The sequence below is a fragment of the Podarcis raffonei genome, chromosome 6, assembly GCF_027172205.1.
Source record: "Podarcis raffonei isolate rPodRaf1 chromosome 6, rPodRaf1.pri, whole genome shotgun sequence".
Lineage (NCBI taxonomy): Eukaryota > Metazoa > Chordata > Lepidosauria > Squamata > Lacertidae > Podarcis > Podarcis raffonei.
The window spans coordinates 75,791,715-75,814,120 of NC_070607.1; the positions used below are offsets into that span (position 1 = coordinate 75,791,715).

Consider the following 22,406-nt stretch of genomic DNA (forward strand, 5'->3'; position numbering starts at 1 on the left):
CTCACTGAAGCCTTTCACTGAGCAAGGCAGGGAGGAGGAGGGGACGGAGAGCCTTGCTGAGTGGGTAGCCAGTGGTAGCTGAGTGGGTAGCCAGGGCAAGGAAGTGGGAGGTAAGCAGACAGAGGAGTTGGGGCAATTAGTCACACACACACACACACACACACACACACACACCCTGATTAAAACAATTGCCTCAGCTTGGCTCGTGATATCATAGCCATCTTCAAACAGCCGACACATGAAAGATGGAGCTAGCTTATTTTCTGCTGCTCCGGAGGGTAGGACTTGAACCAATGGCTTCAAGTTACAAGAAAGAAGATTCCGACTAAATATCAGGAAGAACTTTCTGGCAGTTAGAGCTGTTCATGGACTCCCTCCAAAAGTGGCAGACTCTCTTTCATTGGAGGTTCAGAGGTTGGATGGCCATCTGTCTGGGATTCTCTAGCTGTGATTGCAGAGGGTTCAACCCTTGGTGTGTCTTCCAACTCTACAATTCTATGATTCTATAAAAGCTCTGACCCTGTTTGGGGAGAAGAAGAAGAAGAGTTTGGATTTGATATCCTGCTTTATCACTACCCTAAGGAGTCTCAAAGTGGCTAACAATCTCCTTTCCCTTCCTCCCCCACAACACTCTATAAGGTGAGTGGGGCTGAGAGACTTGAGAGAAGTGTGACTAGCCCAAGGTCACCCAGCAACTGCATGTGAAGGAGCGGGGAATCAAACCCTGTTCATCAGATTATGAGACTACAGCTCTTAACCACTACATCACACTGGAGTTGAGAAGACTCAAGATCCCTCAAGCCTGGAGTCTGCCCAGCCATTGTGCCATGCTTCTGGGAATTATGGGTGGGAATTATAGGTTCTAGAACTTTCCCACATGAAGAAAAAAATCTGTCATTGGGAAGCCGTAGATTATTTTTGTATGGAGCCTGGTTCTTCAGCCCTCTGCTAAGCTCAGTGACTGTGGACCTATGACTCTCCCACAGCTTAATCTACTTCACATAGTTGTTTTGCTGATAAAATTTAGGAATGTGCCCACTTGATGGCCCATTGGCCTGATCCAGCAAGCTCTTCTTATAGCTGGAATCCTGAACAATAGCACTCCACTTTCTCTCTTTTTTTGGTAGGTCTCACTCATTGAATGAAAATTTGACACCTGCATTCAGAGAGTGTCAAATTTGTTTCAGCTTTATTAACAATTTCCACAGTATATCTTGTTCCTTCTTCTCAAACCAAAGGAAACAGTCTCTGTCCCAAATAGGCCATTGATGAAGGATCTGAAGTTACATGCGCAGTTCAGTACAGACGAACCATTTTCTTGCTTGCTTTCATTCCTGCCTTTAAGTGGTGATGGAGAATGATGCCCTTGTAGTAACCGTCAAGTTAACAGGTTGCTTGTCTCTTCCACGGACTGGATAAATCTGTGTAAACCTCCAAACAATTTAGTTTAATTACTTGCCAAGCCTTGCAACAAGGCATAAACCTGCATGTCGCATGTAGCATTACCAGTGGAACAAGTACTTGAATACAAGAGCTAGAATAATTTGACAGCTAATATAAAGCTCTGTAATTTATATTTAGTTATATTGAGAGGGGCTTTTTGCCCCTCCTTTCCCTTCTTTGAGCACTTCATATAAATATTTACTCAGATTCTGAGACCTTGTTTAACCCTCCAAGTACCACATTTATCTTTGATTTGATTTGATTTTTTATTTGCAGCAGAGAACCCTTTGCTTACTGTGCAGACGATTAAACAAAAGAGTGTCACCTATCAGCTGTTGCATACATAAACACCAGACACTGGTAATTATGATGTATTTACAGTAAAGTACAACTGGATACAGATTAAAGAAGAGACAAAAGATGCAGAGTTGCAATGATTTATTATAAACAATGTCTTTAAATTCTATTCCAGAGACAAGATGATAAGTCTGCTATGTTTAAGTGTGATCCAAATTGCTTCATAAATTATGGAACTGGGTGACATTACTACACAGCCTTCTTCTGAGTGGAAATTTAACACTTATTCTGGGTTTTATTTTAGTTAAGACTCACCAGGCTTAGTTTCAGAACCTGTTTTCAATGTCAGGACATATACCTGCATCATAGACATTCATAAATAATCAAGATAAGAGCACACTGAAACACATACAAAGTGTCTTCCATTCACCATTACGATCATTAAGCTTTCTAACAATAGAGTTGATTCCCGTCATACAATCTGGCTTCAAGACAGGCTTCAACTCTGGCTCTTTTCATTTTATAAATGACGCACAATTCTTACCTGTGATTCACCTTTATTAGAGATTGTGAATCAGGTATATTTTGGAGTGGATGGAACGGCACATTGTGTCTTTGTGTTTTGTGCTAATAATAGCATTTATATAGTGCTTAGAGAGTTCAAAGCACTACACATTCATCAGCTCAGCAATCCTGCCTAACAACCAAGCATTATCCCCATATTACAGAATTGAGGGGAGACACTGAGTCTGAGAGAAAGTAACTTGCCTAAGGCCTGGTCTGCCCATCTAGCCGAATGAGATGGTGGTGTAATGAGGTGGTAGAATGGAGTGTACCACTTCAAATACAAATGGGGGAATCACAGTTATAAACAATGTTCCCTTGTATTCTTTTTTTTAAAAAAATGAAAGAAACCTCTGGACATACAAAACTAGCCCTGCCAGCAGCAGGCTGGTCTACAATCTTTGTCCCTGATGTACTTTTTTGGTGGGGAGGAGGCAAATATTTGATTATTGGGGTTTTTTTAACATGGGAGAAATTTACAAAAGGTACCCCCATCCAGAGTCTGAAATGAACTTGCCCTTGAAAATAACATTGTACTTTGAGGGGGGGGTGGAGAAACCCAAAAATGGGAGAAGGATCCAAAGTGAGGAAGACACGGCTGATGATTCAGCGGTTTTTCATCGTGCTCTTCAAGTAGGTTTGCAATCCATTTAGCTTCTTCTCCTGGTTCTTGGTCACCATGATGTGCAGGGCACTAATAGAGTCCTAATAGCCACATGCTGTAAAGAGGAAATTAGTGCAATCCCATGGGCCAAGTTCATCCAAAACACTCTCCCCAATGTAGCAATGGTTTCACTGGATGGCCTTCTGCAAGTTTCCCCATCTGCAAAATAAGAACAATAGTAACCTTTCTCATGAGGGTTCTTGTGTGGACAAGACAATGTATAAAGCCATTTTTAAACTGAGCTCTGAATGATAAAGAAGGAAATAAGACAGTCAGTAGGTTAGAAACAAACATCATGAAGGCTTGATTCTGCTTAGTCTGTCCTTGCTTAGACTTGTAGCTTCAGAATAATTTTTATATACCGTATTTATTATACCCTTTATATATATATATATATATATATATATATATATATATATATATATATATATATATATATATATAATATAGTCATAGCAACAATGTATAGAAAGCTGATTTCCCAGACTATGTGTGAATCACTTAGGAGTTTCTTAGTTCTGAAATTTCTACTTCTATATGCATGTGGCAGAATACAATTTAACTGTTGATGTGCCGCAAAATCCCCAAGCAACCTGCCTACCTATATGCATGAAGTTCTGCCTAGGAACACTCCCAGCAAACAAAGCACCCAGGTCAATTAAGGGGTCCCTGGACCCATAACTGGACGCAGGCACTCCAAACCACTGATCAGCACCACTGATATCCAGATCAGCTGACTGGGCAGCAGATACCCAGAACAAATGTGTGGTGTTTGTAAGTCTGCCGTTAAAGGGGTCTTTACTTAGAACTGTCAGACAAAAAGAGCAACAGAAATAAGTCTTTCATTACACCCAGTGCTAAAAGTAGAACAAAATGTTGCCGTGTAACACCCTCCACTAAATAGAGCACTCCTGTTCATGCCAGCCAGCCAGCCATGCTACCCTCTGGGACACAAAGCTGTTGGGAGTTCCAGCAGCCCAACTGCCCTTTCATTTTCCCCACCCCACCCTGCCTTCACTTTTTCTTATCTAGCTGGCATTCATTGGTGCCTGTGTCCACTGAGAATGCTCAATGCTCATTTGGCTCTTAGGATGCATGGGGATGTCTCTTTCTGTTTTATTTGTGGCAGGGTTTGATTAAAAAAAACAAATCTGTAAACATCAGGATGACTTCCTCTTGTTTCTCAGCAGCCCAAACTCAGCTCCATTTCCACCAGTACGTGGGCACTAATTCTGCTATTACGGCGAGTGCAGTGCAGAATGGAAGGCCACCTTTCTGAGCTGGGCATCAGATATTGTTTCCAATCCCCATGGCTCACTGGAAGAAGCAATAAAGATGGAACTATCTCTGGGCATACACAGACTGTGTTTCCTTACCACAGGGTGTTGACAACCAGCCCTTCCATGTGCCTCTTAGATAATAATAATAATAATAATAATAATAATACAGTGGTACCTTGGGTTACATACGCTTCAGGTTACATACTCTTCAGGTTACAGACTCCGCTAACCCAGAAATAGTGCTTCAGGTTAAGAACTTTGCTTCAGGATGAGAACAGAAATCGTGCTCCGGTGGCATGGCAGCAGCAGGAGGCCCCATTAGCTAAAGTGGTGCTTCAGGTTAAGAACAGTTTCAGGTTAAGTACGGACCTCCAGAATGAATTAAGTACTTAACCTGAGGTACCACTGTAATAATAATAATAATAATAATAATAATAATAATAATTTTGTATTTATACCCTGCCCATCACTCTGGGCGGCTTCCAACAAAATATTAAAATACAGCAGTCCGTCATACATTAAAAGCTTCCCTAAACAGGGCTGCCTTCAAATGTCTTCTAAAAGTCTGGTAGTTGTTGTTCTCTTTGACATCTGGTGGGAGAGCATTGATCAGAAAGCTTGGCTTCTAGACAGATTTCTGGATCAGCATCTCTCACATTAGACCAGAGTTGAGGATCCTGGCCTTCAGGACTCTCCCCACATCACATGCACAACCATCCTTAGCCACAACATCTTGCACCAGTCCACAGTCCTTGACTGTTTTCGCCTGGCAGGAATGTGTCCTTGGACTCTGATAACGCCTTTTGTCTGGAGAACAGTGAGGGGTGTGTGGGTGGGTGTAGAAACTAGCCAACTGTTTTGGAGAACATTGCAGGCCTTGCTCCAACTCATTTTGCTCCACTACATGGAAAACCAGGGTTCCAGGCTCACTTTTTCCATGGATCCCCCTGCAGCCAGAAGGAGCCACTATCAGCTTAAATCTACCAGCAAAACGATTAGATTCTTATATTGATTACCTACCCTCATGAGGCTGTTGAGAGTGTGTTGTGAGGTTTTCTTGCACAGTGCTTTACAGCATGGTACTAAGAGAGAAATAAAGATAGCACAGAAAAGCACGTGAAGCTTTTTTTATAAAGATAAATAAATAAAATTCAGACACATTTTTGGACAGCTTGGGTTGGAACCAGATTTAGTTGTGCTTCAGGTAGACCCAGTTAAATGAATAGGACAAATTAGTTATGACTAAGAAGTCGCGTTGATTTTAGTGGGCCCATTCTAAGCATGAGCAAGTCTAGGTCTGGCCCCTTGCATTTCTACATTTCTACAGACATTCATATTTACTGATAAATGGGTCAGAGAGCATATACAATTGTTGATATAGGCTGGGAAACTGAAGATTTCCCAGTAACACTTCAGAAGACCCCTTTCTTCCTTCTCCAACCAATAATAGCAGCTGCCTGCGACATCTCTGAACTGTGCCGAAAGAATATATTTGGCTTACTGACTGCCAGTATTCAGTGACTTTCTCGTGCAAGCAGCCTTACCACAACCGAAACTTCCCCACCACCATACCATCATCTCAGGAATAATTTTCCCCCAAGTTTGAAATACATTGCTTTTCAGAAAGCACTAAACTTGCTAAAAGGACATGGCTTGCCTACCTTGTGCCCTGGCCCCTCATGCCTCAGGATATCATAAATTTTTGATACCAATAAAACAGAATTTTTGATGAGCTGCTATTTTGCATTAAAGCAACTTTACATGCAAAGATTGCATAATAGGAAGCAAAATTGAATTTTGCCTCAGAACAAGTCCTTATTATTAATTTAAGTGTTCTTATACGTCTTCGCAGCAGCTTATCATTCTATACATTTAATTCCTTTCTCGCCGCTTAGCAGCGGTTTCCTTAGCTAAACAAATCTTTTAAGGGAGCACATGTACAGAGCGTGGAAACGTCGCATTTTGCATGGGGGGGAGAGCTTGAGAGAAGTAATGAAACTTTAAAAGGGGGAATAAAATACATTCAAAGGGCAGATCTTTCTCGCTAAAAGCTGCTCCTAACTGCTTGAGCAAAGCGATGAGAGAAAGGAGAGGGGAGTCTGTGTCAGTACCTTTTGCCTTACATATGAGTTCCTCTTCTGTAATTGCAATGCACTTATTCTAATTATGGCCATGCGAAGCAGAAACATCAGGAAATCATTGTCAAGCATGGGTTTGCTGTATATCCTTCTTCTATTCCTTTAACACTTCTGAATTGCCACTGTGCAGAGGAAAGCATGCAGCATAGAAAAGGGTTCCTCCATTCCAAGAGCACAGCTGTGCAGAAGGTTTGCTCCTGCCTTGGTCCAAGAAGCGTATCATTTATTTAAGGTGCCTTTCTAAACAGCGAGAAAAGCAAGCACAGAAACCTTCCCTCCGCCTTATATAAAACAGGCAGCCAGTGTTGCATTCTAGAAGTCCACCTTACAGAATGTATTGGAATGGAGGTGGGGGGGGGGGAGAGAGAGAGAGAGAGAGAGAGAGAGAGAGAGAGAGAGAGAGAGAGACTAATTCATGGAGGTATATAGTCAAAGGGAAAGCAAAAATTGTGCAGTGCAAACTTATGCATGCATGGACCATGCAGGGAGGCCAGGGGGCAACCACACACCCAACAAGGAGCTTATCCCCCAACTTACCCTCCCCTGTTATAAGGAACTCCTGTCATTAATATTTTTCCCCAGACACTATTTGCCCACATGTGTTGCCCTTTCTGTCCCCTCCTGGAGGGGGAGGGGTGTTTCTGCTGCATCCCACTGCATGCTTATCTACTCAGTAGTAAGTTGCACTGAGTTCAGTGACACTTACACACACACAGCCTAAGCCTACCCTTAACCATAAAGGGGGGAGAGAGGAGCAAATGTAGTAAAAATAATACTAAAGGTTAAGTTTCTTCTTTCATTTATTGGAGATGGGCTGCAATTATAAACCCCCTTCTCTGAATGTGCTCCCTTACTGAATGTAGTCAGACATGGTTTTGAGCAGACATCTATATAGGATTGAACCCTTAATATATTTAAGGGAGGGTGTAAATCCGTCCCTTAAATATACAAAATGGACCTGAACTTTTTAAACCTTACCTGCTGTGTTTGAAACATTTACCACTGTTGTTTGAAAGCAGCAGAAACTTTGCAAGCCCCTGGTTCTAAAAGGTGGGAGACAAAATTCCTGAGCTCTACAGCTCGGCTGGGATTTGGTCAACCCGACCAAAGCCTTCTTTTCGCAGTGTCGCAGCTAAGCAGGAAAAAAGCAAGGTCTACGCATAAACTGCGCAGGTAGGGCAGAGTGCCCGTTGTCCTTGCTTTCTGGGTCTGAAGAGGGTTCTTCCGCCATGCCAAAAAGAACAAGGCGAGAAGAAGCAGGGAAAAGGCTGGGGGGGGGCCAGAAAAGAGCTTTCCGGCAGCTTTATCTGTCTGCTCTTGAAACTTGACACCCATCGCCCAGAAGAGCTCGGTGACCTTGCGCTGTCAATCAACCCGCGGAACCAGCTTGCTCGAGCGACATGCGGGCGTTTCGCCAAGTTAAAATATCTTTTTTTAAAAAAAAAATGTTTTTAAAAAAATCACATTAAAACCTAAAACACAGCTGGGAGCGGTTATCTCGCAATCCCAAGCTCATCCTAATAATGTTGCCAGCCTGGCTCCTTCAAGGCTAACCAGTACTGTGCATGATCTACTGGATTGCAAAAGTTGATCAGACGGGCATCTCTGGGGGGGGGGGAGGTTTTCCTGCGGAGTTTTTATGGTGAGCACACACACCGAAAATCGGGGGTAAGATCCGACTGAGTCTTGCTCGGAGTAGACCCTTTGAAATCAATGGTTGCAATCGGTCTGCTCGGGCTATGACTAACGTCAAGTCCTTTGATTTCAGTGGATCCGCTCTGAGTGTCAGTCATGTTGGACTAAGTTTATTTGCACACACGCAAACCCATTCGTGCACCTCTAAAGCCCGTTTGCTCGGAAGTCCCACTGAATTTAATGCGGTTACTGCCAAGTAAGGCTGCGATCTTGCACACACTTCTCAGGGACTAAGTCCCACTGATTGCAACAAGATAGTTCAGTCGGTAAGAACATGAGACTCTTGATTTCAGGGTCGTGGGTTCGAGCTCCACGTTGGGATAAAAAAATTCCAGCATTGCAGGGAGTTAAATTAGATGACCCTCGTGGTCCCTTCCAATCATTCTATGTGAGATTTCCTTGCGTATAAAATAAATATTATGCAGACTGTAAGTGTACAAAACGATTGCAGCCATAAAGCAGGTTTTTGTGCATATGTAGAAGGCAGCCCCACTGGGTTCAATAGAAGTTACTTCCAAGGAGGAACGCATAAACTTGCGGCCCGATCCAATTCTGGCTTGCTTGGATTTAAGTCACACTCAGTCCAGTGGAGCTCATTCACAAGTCTCTCTCTGTGTATATATATTTGCTAATCTCCAATTCCAAAAGTGATCTGACTTTGAGCCAGGCCTGTCTTAAATGATTCCAGTGGGATCCTCTATAGTCCCAGGCGCAAGCATCATCTGCTACACCCCCCTTCCATCGCGATCCCCCGTTGCGTTTCCTGCTCGTCTTGTTTAATTCTGGGGCAAAACCTTGTTAGTCGTTCCCTTCTCTGCCCTGCAGGGAGAGCAAACCCGGAGCAATGCAAATCTCTCTACAACGGTTAGCAATAGCTCCAGCAAAACTGGAAGATCAAACACAATAATCTGATTTGCACTGAAGGGGTCTCGGCAGCAGCGGCTGCACCGCACCTCGAGAATGCAGGAAGAGCAGAATCAGACGCCACATTTGGAAGAGGCTGCAAATCCTGAACGGCCTTCAAACCTCCTGTACTTTTTTTATGCATGCAGCTCTCACTGCAATGACAATATCTTAAAAGAAAAGGTCACAGGCAAATTGGATTAGGGACAATCAAGCTTTGCTGGGGTGAGGGGAGGAATCTCGGACCATGATGCAAATGAATGGAACTAAGTGACAACTATTGGGTGGATTCGAACTCGAGTCAGTGGAAGACACGTGCTCGTTGCAAAACGGTAGTGAAATCAAGCGCCTTAAGAAAGAAGTGGGACATCAGCATGTGCGTAGCTGTATTTCTGCCAGGAACTATATACCCCAACCCCACCTCGGGATGGGGGAAGGTTGCACTGACCCCGGGATCGGGTCCCGTAATGCTTCCTGTGTGCAGCCTGAGCCACATGCATGCTTACTCAAGAGTAACACTCCACTGAGATCTACAGGGCTTGGTTCCTAATGTGGAATAGTTTGGCTATATTTCGTCTCCAAAGGCGACGTGAAAGACGAGGGGTGCTGATCCAGATTCCTAGTTATGTAGCCCGGCCATATGTGCTCTTACTCAGAGATGGTAGCCGCTGATGTCCTCCTAAGAAAAGCGCGCATAGGCTAGCAGCCCTGGGAAATCAGGATAAACGCTTAAAATGAGTAGGACTTACTTCTGGGTAAAAGGATTGGGGCTGTAAGACCGCCATCCTGTGCACCCTTGCTTGGGAGCTGGCTCCATTGAAAACAGCAGGACATACTTCCTGGTAAACAAACACGTTTATTAGGCTTGTCTTCCACTGCATAGTCAATGCCTTTGTAGATGCAATAGGCTGATACAACACAAGCCTTTGCATCGCTCATTGCTCCTCACACCTCGGTCCAGAGGAAAATTTGCTTTCTTTGGCCCCAGTTTCTGATATATAAAAGGAGAACAGTAATAACCATGATTGCTCTTTTCCCTGCGCAAAGAAGGCTTCTATAAAAACAGCAAAATATGGCTTGCCTGTTGCCCATATCAGGGCGGCAGCATTTAATCTCTACACCTAGAAGGGGGGGGTGTGTGTGTGTGTGTCTTTTGTAGATTGAAGTCTGCCTGGAAGTTACATATGCTGCTCGCCGAAACTTGATCCTTACTATTAATCCCCAGAAAGGCTTGGCTACGGTTAGTGGCGGAACTCTGTACATGGGCCAAGGCTCGCTCTCGCTCTTCGTATATGTTATTGTTAAATTGCAGCGTTGGAGCAGGTCTGACACTGCATATAGGAGTAAGAGCTTGGCTGAGGCCTTATCCCCCTTTAATTTATGGGTCCTGAATCATAATTCCAGACCATTATACAATGCGTCTCCTACAGAATGTTTGGGACATTCTATTCCGCGTTCTGTGGACTGGTGACGTTGTCTTCCTGGATCTAGGGAAAGGGCTAAAGGGAACGGCAGTGGCTCAGTGGCAGAGCGTCTGCTTTGCATGCAGAAGGTACCAGGTTCAATCCCCGGCATCTCCAGATAAGACTCTGAGGAGGCCCCTGTCTGAAACCCTGGAGAGCTGCTGCCGGTCAGGGTAGAGACCAGTGGTCTGACATCCTATGTTCCTACATCAGTTCTTCAAAATAAAGATTCTGGCGGGACTCGTAGGTCTCCTCCTCTCAGAGGTCCCCTTTTAGGTTGCAAGAGGCGGAAGAGAGAAACAAAATTCATAGCAAAGTTCCTTGATCTTCCCTTGGGGAAGGTTACTTTAGTGTGCCGCATAAGAATAACCGGGGAGCAAGTGCTCTTGAGATATCACCACTAGGCGTGATCCGAAACAAAGGAGGGGGTGACTGAGCCCTTCTCTTCCCTCCCACCCCCTACCGCATGGCGCCCCTTGCATCTTACTTTCCCTGGCCAACGCTTCCCTGTCTACTCCACTTTCTTCCTCTCTGCACAACACTTCCTATTTTTGCTGTCAATCAATAGCCAAGAGGAAATGAACGCGCGCGTGGGTCAAGCTGCGCAGGGAACAGGGGGCTAAGAAGTCCGCAAGGAGAGATCTGATGCCTCGGACCGAGAGTTCATCGAGATCAGCAGCCCGTCTAAGGTGGAAGCAAGCTGCTTGGCAATATTGGCGGGGGTTTTGTGTGAGAGGCTAACAAGCTAATGGGAATCGTCCCCGAGGCTTATGTTCAGATTGCGTATTCCTGCCGTGCGTTCCCGAGCTTGTGCAAAAAGCGCCTTCCCCTCAGTCCTCAGTTACCATCTCTAGCTTCCATCACATGCGTGGAGTTTCAGCAGTGGGTGTTGAAAGCTTGAGCTTAATCCGGAACGTATCGTAGTTGTTTGGTTTTTAATAATATAAAAGCAAGCACTGGCCCCAAGGGCAGCCCTTTTGTAGGTGGGTGTGCATACATTTTCTCTCTCGCTCTCTCGCTCTCTCTCTCTCTCACACACACACACACGGAGAGAGAATTGCGCTTTCCTCTTTCCAGCTGATGCTTGTGTCAACTGTTCTTCTGAACTGAGAACCTATCGAGACATACTGAAAGAAAATACTGTATACCGGAATGCCCTTAGGCCAGTTTGAGAGAGAAAGAGAAAGAGAAAGGGAGAGAGAGAATAAATTGTGGAGAAAGCGAAGTGGCTGAGTGAAAAGACGGTGGACAACCCAGCTAGAGACTCCAGGCCAGGCAATGAGAGAAAAGGCCGAACTTCTCCTGATGCAGGAAAGCTGTGATTTTTTTTTCTATAGGGGGCGAGAAGAGGCGGCCTGCAGTTTTGCTCTGCTAGTGAATTCATCTGCTTCTCTTCTGTGCAGAGGAAAATCACACACAAGGAAAATCGGGTGCGGTGGGGGGAAGAGAGAAACCTCAGATAGGATAACACCTCCCCGCGTTTTCAAACTACCCTAGTTTTATTCAACTGTATCTTTCCCACCCTAATCGTGTCTGTATTCCGAGTTGTGAGCATGTCTGTCTGTACACAGCGGCGTCTGCCTATCTTGTGTCAGCTACAGTCTGTCTATTTGAGTCTGTATGTCTCTTCCCATGCCATAGCTGCGCCACTAGAAACCTTAGGCTGCCATTTGGCATACATACATCCCGCGCAAACCTCACCATGCCTACTCAGAGAAGCAAGCCCGGTTGAATTCAGTGGTCTTGCTTAATAGCGCGTCAGCTCTATTAGATAAGGTAGGGCTTACTTCTGAGTTAAACATGCTCAGGTTTGGGGCTGCATCTTATCTATTGCATCCGGTCCCTGTGATCAGACATCCATTCTACTAGTGCGCTCTCTTCCCCATCACCACCCCATCTCTCTGCAATTACTTCTGGTGCACTTTCTATCCACAAACAGACACAAGCATTTCACATTCGCTGCGTTGGGTTTCCTTCTTTCCTGCTAAAGCTACCAGGTCGTCTCCAAAAAATGTGAATGTTTAAATTCCTTTTTAAGGGTCACTTCTCCAATTTCCACAAATGTTCATGGTGTGTTTGTATGTGATTTTATAGCAACAAAGCTTGTGAAATTTGTAGAGCAGCTGGGGGGGTGGAATCCTCCTCCGTCCCTTTCAGCATGAAGTTTCACTTCCCCTCTGATCTCAAAACAGCCTTGTTGGGGCGTCTGTTTTGAAACAGCCCCCTAGAGAATGTGCGCATCGCTTCAATTCTAAGCATGCTTACTCCGAAGTTAGCCTTATTCCTGAGCAATGGTGCATAGGGTTGCAGTCGGGGTATGTGTGCGCGCGTGCGTGCACGTTTAGCCTCCTCTACATAAACAGAGGGGGGGGGACGGAGAGAGAGAGAGAGAGAGAGAGAGAGAGGGTCGCTGTTTTGCGTACACCAACGTGTCCTGATAGCATTGTAACCTCAAGGTTTGTAGCCTGAGAAACTCGCCCTCTGTCCCATTTGCAGAGGTCGGAGTTATACTGTAACTGAATCTCTGCAAGATGTGCCTGCTTTCTCCCGGTTCCGTTTGTCAGCAAGTAGACAACTTGCGCCCACTGCCACAGGCCCAAAACTGAGTGCCCCTCAAAAAAAAAAGAAAGAAAGAAGGGGGAAACACCACCAAAAACAAAGCGATCTTAGCAGGACTGTGCCTTAGTGCCACGCACTTTGCATGCGAGAGATCCCAGGTGATCCCAGGATCACTAAACCTGCCTGGCTTGGCATATAATGCGGCTGCCCATGTTCCTAGCCCTCCTACAGTTAGGTAATTCAAAGACTCTTACTTTAACGTCCTTGCGCCAACCTTCCTTCTTAGATGGTATACTGTAATACTGTCTATGACTTCGCGCTACGTTAGGAGGTCCTCCTGCTCGTTCTCCCGAGCGGGACCCTTGACTTCTGCTCGAAAGTCCTACCCCCTCGGCACCACTCATTTTTTAATCCCACAAGCCTAACTAGAGGAGGTTGATACTTTGATTTTTATCAAATTTTTAAAGTCCGCTAAATTAACGTTTATTAAGAGCGCCGAGTGCTGCTGCCAGGACACTTCCTACAGCAGCGGACCTCTGCCCTTGAACCTTCCCACTGACACAGTTATTTGATGGGAATCTGGGCGCCGCAAAAGGAACCTCCTTGTACTTCTCTGAGGCCTGTTTTCCTGGAGGGGGAAAAATTGTTGCTCAATTAGCTGCAGTGATTTATTCCGTGCATGCATGAGAGAACATTAATATGCGATGGCAGTTCCCACGAACAATATTCCGCTCAGGCCTTCCGACAGGCCGAGCGTGCCTCCCTTGGCAAGTGGGGAGGGGGCGAAAAATGAAGCCCTCGCTATCCCCCTCCTCCATACTGCTCTTGCGGGCTGGCAGCGGCTCTTCTCCGCCTTCTCTAGCAGCCAGTGCGGGGTTGGGATTTTTCTTACGAATACTGACAACCCTCGCTGCCTGGTGGGGATGATCGACCCGCAGGCAAAGCTTCGCATTTGTCTTCCGCTTGCAAGTGCGGTCTTTGTGGGAGTCTCCTCCTCACAGATTTAACTGATCCCCGACCCCCTTCTCTCACGCACGCCTTATTATAATGATCCTTCACCCCATCTCGGCCTCCCTTCCAAGAGGACAGTTTCGGGAGGAATAACAGAAATAGGTCTTTCCCAGTTTGAGTTCTGAAAAGGAGTGGAAAGTTGTTTAAAAACCAAACCACACACACACACACAGTTCCCTACCTGCGCAACTTGCCCGTCATTTGAGAGCAGAAGGCCTAGATCCGAAAGCTTTTGCCATCCGGATCCTACGTACGTTCTCTTGGAAGTGTATTTCAAGTTTCCTGGTTCTCTGTCTCACGCTGGTCAAGGGAATTGACTCCCTAGTCAGCCTGCTGAGGCTTGCAAGCCCGACGGCGCGTACCAGGAAGCCAGGCCCAGCTCAACTCAGCGAGGCTTCGCTTCTGAGTTACAGACTGGTTTTTCTTTTTTTATCGTGTTCCCCAGAAACCCACAGAGCTTACCTCCGCGTAAATGTACCTCCCTTTCTTCCTACACTTTCCATGGAAGTAAGGTGGAAGGTTCGGCTCACCTCGAGCGTACCTAAATCGGTTCAAATTAAATTATGTATGGTTGGGTTTTTGTTTTTGAAAAAGTTTACACTCTTGCGCTGATTCTGAGCGTGGGGAGACTCAGCTGTTTGTATCAGGAAGGAGGGGGCATCGACCGCCTCCGCTGGCTTTTCTTCTAGTCACCTCCACCATCAGCCTAAACTTAGTGAATTAACAGAAGAGGAGTGAAAGCATGAATCAGCTGCGGTGGCGAGTGGCGGAGGCGAAGATCACCTCCTGGGAACCGAGGGACGGGTCTGTGGGAGGCAGTTGAAGCTGGCTAGATCAGGAAACGCACAACTCTGACTTTGGCTTGTGGGGAAATGAGGACGCAGCGAAGGACGGTTCAAATCCGGGGGGCGGGGTGCTTCCAAGGGGTAGCCCCCCGGGGCTCTCTGGGTCAGCGTTGCTCCGCTAGGCGCTTTCTGTTTCACGAATGGTTTTGCCTGGGAGGGAGGGGGCGTGCAGGTTGTTGAATAAATAATAATAAATAACAACAACAAAGAGGTTCTCCCCCCCCCATTCCTCCCCAGGGAACCGGAATGGCGCTCTGTATATACACACAGATACACAAGGCCCATCCCGTACGTTTTGTTAATCTCTTGGGCCTGTGTTTCAGCACGATCGCCGCAGGTCCCTTTCGCTCACCTGAGAGAGACTCCCCCCCACACACACCTGATGTGATGAAGCTGCCTTGCTATCAGGCCCGAGCATTTCAGTTCGGACTCGGTTCAGCCTCTCTTAGGTGTGAAACTGGAGATGTGTGGAAGCTAGCTGTGTGTGTTTGTGTGTGTGTGTTGGCGTTTAACCCTTTCGACGTTTTGTGTCATTGGACAGAGTGGGGTAGAGTGTGTGTGTGTGCAGGGGCAGTAAGACAGGCCGAAGGATTTCAGTCCAATTGAAAAAAGCAACTATTTTCAGCCGCATGGAGAGTTTGGGGCTCTTTGGAAACAGCACAGGCAAACAGATCTTTGCAGAGAGTGAAAAGTTCCCGATCCCTGGGTGGTTCGAGACCAGGGTGATGTACGGCTGAGCCCAGGCCAAAGTTCCATCGAGGCCTGTCCATTTTACAGAAGGACGTGGTCTTGGCATCTTTCTCTCCCCCCCTTAATGCTGTGGCCCCTTCATTTAAGGACGCTGAAAGGTTGGACTAAAGCAAGCCAGAAAACTTCCATGTTCTATCCTGAGCCGGAACACTTTTTCCATGGAAGCTCTCATTAAAATCAAAGATGCTCGCTTCCAAGTTAAATGCTTTTAGAATAAGAAATGAGAATTTCAGTTCCAGACAAACTAGAATATTATGAAGACCAAAGCACAACTTAGTGCAACGATATTGCTGAAATCATCATTTGACCTCAACTTGATCTATCATATACAGGTTAAAGCACAGTGATATATATATGCTGCCTCTGAAATTAAGTGTCTGGGACTAAGGCTACCATCTTAGGGCATTTATGTGGAAGAGATCCCCTTTTAACACGTTAAAACTTACTTCCGAGAAAATACATCTTTTCTCAGACTGCAGGATGTTATTGTTAGGTTTTTTTTAAGAAGAATTTTGATAATGGATCGGGCTGAAAGTACAGAGTTCTAGCAGTCCCCTGATTTGGTGAATCTGGACCCAAATAATAATAACAGTCACAAATGTCTTCTTCCCCCAAGTAGTGAGAGAATTCAACCCCCAAGTAGTGAAAGAAGTACCCCCTCCAAAGAAAATACCATTTCAATGATATTAGTAAGCAAAAATATGAAACAATTTAATAAACAAACAAAAACCAGAAACCAGTCTGAATAAAACTACAATAAGACCAAGAGGTGTTTTTTTAATATTTTTCATATCATAAGCAGGATTTTAAATTGATCCCTTCAGAACGTTTACATGAAATAAAAACAATATTTTTTCTCTCTCTGCTGCTGCAATGTTGCGACTTCAACACAGTTGAATCCGTAAAAACCCAAAAAGCTCAGAGGGGTAATTTTTTTTCTGATGCATGACTATTAATATCCACAATATTTAAAACGGCAAGCACCATGCTCTTCATTTTTCACGATTCTTGGTATTACTGTTAATTTATAAACTAATACAAACTTAAAATGCATCCGGCCAGCAGTGCCAGCAAACCCTAAAAGAAAACTAAAAAATAAAGGTTTTCATTTTGGTATTTTTGTCAGTGCAACATAAAATCCTTTTACTGACCTGCAGGAGGAAAAAAAAACACCAGAAGAAAAAAGTAATAAACACACCCATAAGACTCCAGATTATTAACTACAGTATTAGCATTTGCGAAGAAATTTGGCTAAACTCTCACTGGCTGCATGAAGAAGCAGGTTAAACATTGCAAAAAAGAATATACTTGAAAAAGCGAAGTGTCTGCCTCCAAAACATATCTTTTAAAAAAATAAGAGGTGTGGTTTTTGTTTTTTTTAATGCATTCAGAATCTATTCCTACTCTTACACTGATTAACTTAACTCCAATCAGAGCGCGAGCACGTGAGTTGCCCGGGACGCAGCCACTGAAACTGACTCGCATCTCTCAGCGTTAAGAAGTGAAGCGGCCAATTGTTGCTAGGGGCTTGCGAGGGCGGGGAGAAGTAATCGCCAAGTTGTAAAATCTCTTACTTTTCCTGAGTGTCTGATAAATTCAGGTAGCCCATACGGAAGATTACTGGGGACTGCGGTGAAGACCCAGCACGGGATCCAAGCGTTGTCACACATTAATAATATTCTGCCCGGGCTACTTGTTTTCCTTTTGGCTCTCTGAAGGACACACCAAGACACATACTTGGAAGTAAAGTCCAATTTAATTCAGGGGCAACTTGGCCCTTTCTAACCGCACAGATCGGGAGGTCAACTCCGCTGATTTGAGAAGAGTTAACTTCTAAAGTATATTTAAGATCATTGGGGTGGAAGTTAGGCTTGTCATTTTCTCTGCCCCAACAAAAACCAAAATGAAAACTAAAAGCATTTTTTTTAAAGTTACAGCTTTTCAAAGTGCACCAAATATACAAAGTTGCTTTCTGAATGCAAAATGCCCAGAATTTCTCTTTTCTCTCGTGTGTGTGTGTAAATTTATTATTTCCCTAAAGAACGACCAAAACCATCAAAAGCCAGCCTGCTGAAATGTTATTGTGATTTGCCCCCTGCGCCGGTTGATATGGCTGATATATATTTACAAGCTAACAGGGGGCCCAATCCACCAAGAGCAGCCCTGTTCATTCCAAAGGGACATGCCCAGGAGAAGTTCCTGGTGGAATGAGCCCAGATTTATTTATTTTTAAAAGAAATATAGAGAAACAGTTGCATGAGCAGTTAAAAAAGAGGACTTTATATATATACTCGTGACATTTCCTCACTCATTGAAAAGAAAAGGGGGGGAAAAAACGAACAGGAACAGAAAAAGAAGATATGATCGATGATCAACAACATGCGAAAAGTTTAAACAAGAAAAATGGTACAAAATAGAAGTTACCATACATGTCCAGCATGCAGGATTAATATTTTTAATGCAGATTTTTTCCGTATTTTTATCCCCTATATAATCAAGCAGGCAATAAAACCGAGGAGTTTTCATTTTCTTTCCTCTCCCTCCCTTCTCTCTCGCATGGCAACGTCCCATCTGAATTCTGTCACTTTCTCATAGGCAGGCAATATATGAGGAGTCTGCATATATTGTCCTCTCCTCTTTTTCCAGGTAAATTGGGTATTTTCCTCCCTTCTCTCTTGTTTTCTTCCTTCCGTTTATAAAACAACAACCACTCCAAAGCAGGTAATTCTAGATGGCTTGTCCAGTGCCCATCGTTTTGCTTTGCAAAGTCCAGGTTAAAGTTCTACAAGCAAGCAACCGTTTCGTATAAAACATTTGTGTGTGTGTTAGTTTAAAACAGTCCTTTTCTCCTCCTCCCCACCTACTTTTCTCTCCCCATCCCACCCCCTCCGCCCCATCTCTCTCTCTGTCCGTCTCTTTCTCTCTCTTCTACACATCTCTGTCTCTCTCTGGCCAATTAAGATGAAAAAGTTGCGACCCTTCCCCTCCCGCTTGGATCTTCGCAGCTCATCTAGAGGAAGACAAGGATCTGCAAAGATTAGCAGAGTCACGGATTACACAGGCCAACGCGTCACCCCCTTCCCAGGCCCCTCGGTTGCTCTTCTGACTCTCAGCTCAAGAGGGTAGGATGGATGGAGATGTCAGAGGATGGGAGAGGGGGGACGACAACTGGGGAGCAGGTGGGGGGTGGGTAGGGGGAGAAACATATCTCGGTTGGCTGGTGGGGTTTTTTGTTTTTTTTAAGGACTCACATGAAGAACTCGGGAGAAGACGGGTTGTCACTGGTGGATCCGGCCTCTCGGAAGCCATTGCTGGCCAGTTTCTCGCACTTGAGCTTGTAGGCGTCTCTTTCTCTGGCCAGCCGGTTGACCTCTTGCTTGAGCTGTTCCACCTGTTGGATGAGCTGGGTCTTCTCGTTCTCCAGGTGATGCTTCTGCTGGACCCGCTTGTACCTGCAAGACTGGGCATAGCCTCTGTTCTTCAAGGTCCTCCTCTTCTGCTTGAGGCGGATCACCTCGTCCTTGGTGAAGCCCCTCAGGTGCCGGTTGAGCTCCCGCACGGACATCGACACCAGCTGGTCGTCGGAGAACCGGTCTTCCACGCTGCTGGAGGACGAGGAGGACGAAGACGAGGACGATGGGTGAGGCTGGTGAGTGTTCTGGAGCTGCTGGGAGGAGCTGGAGGCGTTGGAAGGGGTGGGCGACGCCTGGTGATGGTGAGGGTGGTGGTGGTGATGATGGTGAGGGTGCCCGTTGCCCGACAGGTCTTCGTGGGGGACCCCGGTGTACTGGTGATGGTGATGCTGGTGGTGATGGTGGTGGTGGTGAGCGGCAGCGGCCCGGAAGCTCTCGAAGCCCTGGAGCTGCTGGGGCACCTGGTGGGACCCGATGAGGGCTTCCACCGCGTCCTCCGGAGTGAGGTTGAGCGTCTCGGGGTTCATCTGCTGGTAGCTGTTGGCCATCCAGTAGAGGTCCTCCAGGTGCGTCTTCTGTTCGGTGGGGCTGAAGCTGGGCGACGACGGCACCGAGCTGCAGGGGGTACTGATCGGGGTGGACGACACCGAGCCGGCGGGCTGCAGGCGCGTGCAGTGGCGGCCCGAGCGGTCGGCTCGGCCCAGGGGCTCCTTCTTCACGTCGAATTTCATCAGGTCGAAGTCATTGACGTACTCCATGGCCAGGGGGCTGGTGGGCAGCTCGGGGCCGATGCTCAGCTCGCCAGCCATCGCGCTGGGCTCCGCGGGGGGAAGAGCCTCCTCTCCCGCCGGAGAGAGGAGAGGGGACCACGACGGCGACGACGGCGACGACGAGGAGGAGGACGGATCTCACCGCCTCGTCGGCTCACTCCACGCTCCAACCCTCCTCGCTGCCAGCCAGCCCGGAAGAAACTTTCTCCGCCGCTTCGCCGCAGCCAAGCCAAGTCCCGGAGACAGCCAGAGCCGGAGAGAGACACACTCACTCACTCTCTCTCCCTCGAGGGGCCGCGGCTCTTCGTTCTCCTTCGCCCTAACGGTGCCGGCGATGCAATGCAAGGAGAGAGAGAGAGCTGTCAGTTTCTCCTGCTTGCCAGAAACCCGCTGGCAAAAAAAGAGCAGATTTTTTTTTAAAAGGAAGAATGCAGGGGGGAGGAAAATCCTTCGGAGCTGTTCGTACGTGCGCGCGCTGCTTCCCCTCGCAGGGAGAGACCGGGGAACGAGCGATCTGCAAGGATTCAGATTCAGTCTCTGGTTTGTAAGTCCGGCTTCCCTTCGCGACCTGGAGCAACTTTTCGCTCGCTTTGCTGCTCAGCAGAGAAGGGCGGCTGGTTGCAGTTGCTGCTTTTTGTGTGCAGAGTTGCGATCGCGCTGGGAAATGGGAGGGAGGCCGGGAAGGAGAGAGCGCAGCAGCAGCAGGAGGAGGAGGAGGAAGAGGAGGGGAAAGGGGAAAAAAGAACAGCACCCTCTCTCTCTCTCTCACTCTCTCTCTCACACGCGCGCAGCCCACTCCTCGGCAAGCTGCGCTCGGCTCGCGGCCGCTGCCTCCAGCGCCGATTGAACAGCTGTGGTTCGGCGCGCCTTAGCTCTCCTCTACTTATATGCGCGAGGGGCGGGGCCGGCGGGGGCGCGCCGACCAACCGCGGCCCGGGCGCGGAGTTCCTGGGGTAGCCGGGGGGCGGGGCCCGCGCTCCCAAGCCCGGCTGACAGCTCGCAGCCAGTCAGCTGACTCGCAGCTGGAGAAGCAGCTCGCGCAGCCCAGCTCCCGGCCGGGCTTGTGGGGCGGGGGGCGTTTCATGTTTTCATCTCGCCACCAGGTTCTTCTTCCCGCGCCTGTCTATGGCTTTGCGAGTCACCCTCCCCCGCCCACACCTTTATTAATTACCCTTAATTAATAAATCCCCCACCAGCCCGTCACACACACCGTCCCCATTATAGGAAAGGGAGCAAAAAAGAATTGCTTCGCGGGGGAGGGGGAATAAGAGAAAGTGCCAATAAAGGGCTGTAACTCCTCCACCCCCCGTGTTTATGGTGCCTGGGAAGGAGATGGGGTTTATCGCACAAGAAAGTTAGGGCAAAACGCGGGTGAGGTGTGTGCGCGTGCATGCATATTGCAGGATGGGAAGGAAGCGGGTTGTAGACATGTTTTGCACTGCCTTTTTTACATGGAGCGGGGGAGCGAGGTCCCTAGTTAGAGATCATTTTTAAAAAGAGCATCCTAGCAGTGGTGGATGAGTTCAACAGGACGGGTGGGCAGGGAGGAACCAGACCTCTCCATTTCACACCTGGGGCAGGCCTGTCATTTCCTCTTCTCCGCGAGTAAATGCATGCAAATATCACATTTTGCAAGATTTCTTCTTTCTTTCTTTTTTTGGACCACTGTTTTTGTTTGAACATTTTGTAACGATTAAGGGAGATTAAGGTGCTCGCTCGCTCGCTCTTATTTCTCTTTTCAGCAGCTCTGCCCCAAACAGGCATAAAGCGCGACCCCAAGTGGTCACATGGAGTATAGCATCCATCTGTAAAGGAGAGGGGGAAATGATCAGAGCAGGAGGCGAAATTGACGGAAGCATCTATGGATGAGGAATAGAAACGGCAGGGGCAACCGAAGCGAAATGTGTATCGGGAGGACCTCGACTTCCTACACGGGCACGGCGTTTTAAATCCAAGTGATCCTTTCCCACCAGGGACTGTTGGGTTATTTCTTCACCCACTTGCCGTCTTCTCACAGAAAGGGTATTTCACACCCACCCACCCCTCTGATTGATAAAATGTTTTATGACCTCTGATCTTTTTCATTCAGAAAGGGAAGAGGATATATGCTAGTTACTGATGCACACAGGTTTTACCCTCTCCTCGCCCCCCCCCAATTTCTTTTAAAGATGCGATCAAAACTTTGAATACAATAGTAGCTCAGTGCAGTTTCCAGAAATCTCCAGGTGTCGTGATGCGATGCCCAGGCACTACAAGAACGCGAGGGTAACCGTCGCTGGCTATATATTATCTCCGCCTTCCGCGCAGGCCTCTTCCCAAAGGAATTTCAGGGCATGCCAACGGACCTCATTGCCTTGAACGTGCTCGCTTGGAACTGGGGTTCTTCGACTGCAATCAGCTGGGATTTGAGGGGAGAGTCTGTTGCAAGAACCTCCTGAGGCTGAGAGATGAGGGCACGGGGGAAGAAAGCCCCCTCGAAAGCTAGGACAGAGGCTTCCGTGGGGCCAGGTGACCACCAGACCCTGCTAGAAGGATACTGTGTCCACCTATATAAACTCTACCTGTTTCTCCAGGAAGGAAGAGGGGCGTGTGTCAGATAGAGAGAGAGATG

The 22,406-nt window shown here is 46.9% G+C and overlaps 1 protein-coding gene across 1 annotated transcript; it reads right to left on the bottom strand.

The window, feature by feature from the left end:
- Nucleotides 1–1,867: 1,867 nt before the first annotated feature.
- Nucleotides 1,868–20,660, bottom strand: MAFB (MAF bZIP transcription factor B). Its single transcript, XM_053394061.1, has 3 exons — nt 18,864–20,660; nt 5,269–5,330; nt 1,868–3,127 (listed from the first exon to the last, which is right to left on the bottom strand). Exons 1-2 carry the CDS (start codon nt 19,832–19,834, stop codon nt 5,318–5,320), a joined length of 984 nt encoding a protein of 327 aa, XP_053250036.1. The 5' UTR covers nt 19,835–20,660; the 3' UTR covers nt 1,868–3,127; nt 5,269–5,317.
- Between the last annotated feature and the right edge of the window lie 1,746 nt (nt 20,661–22,406).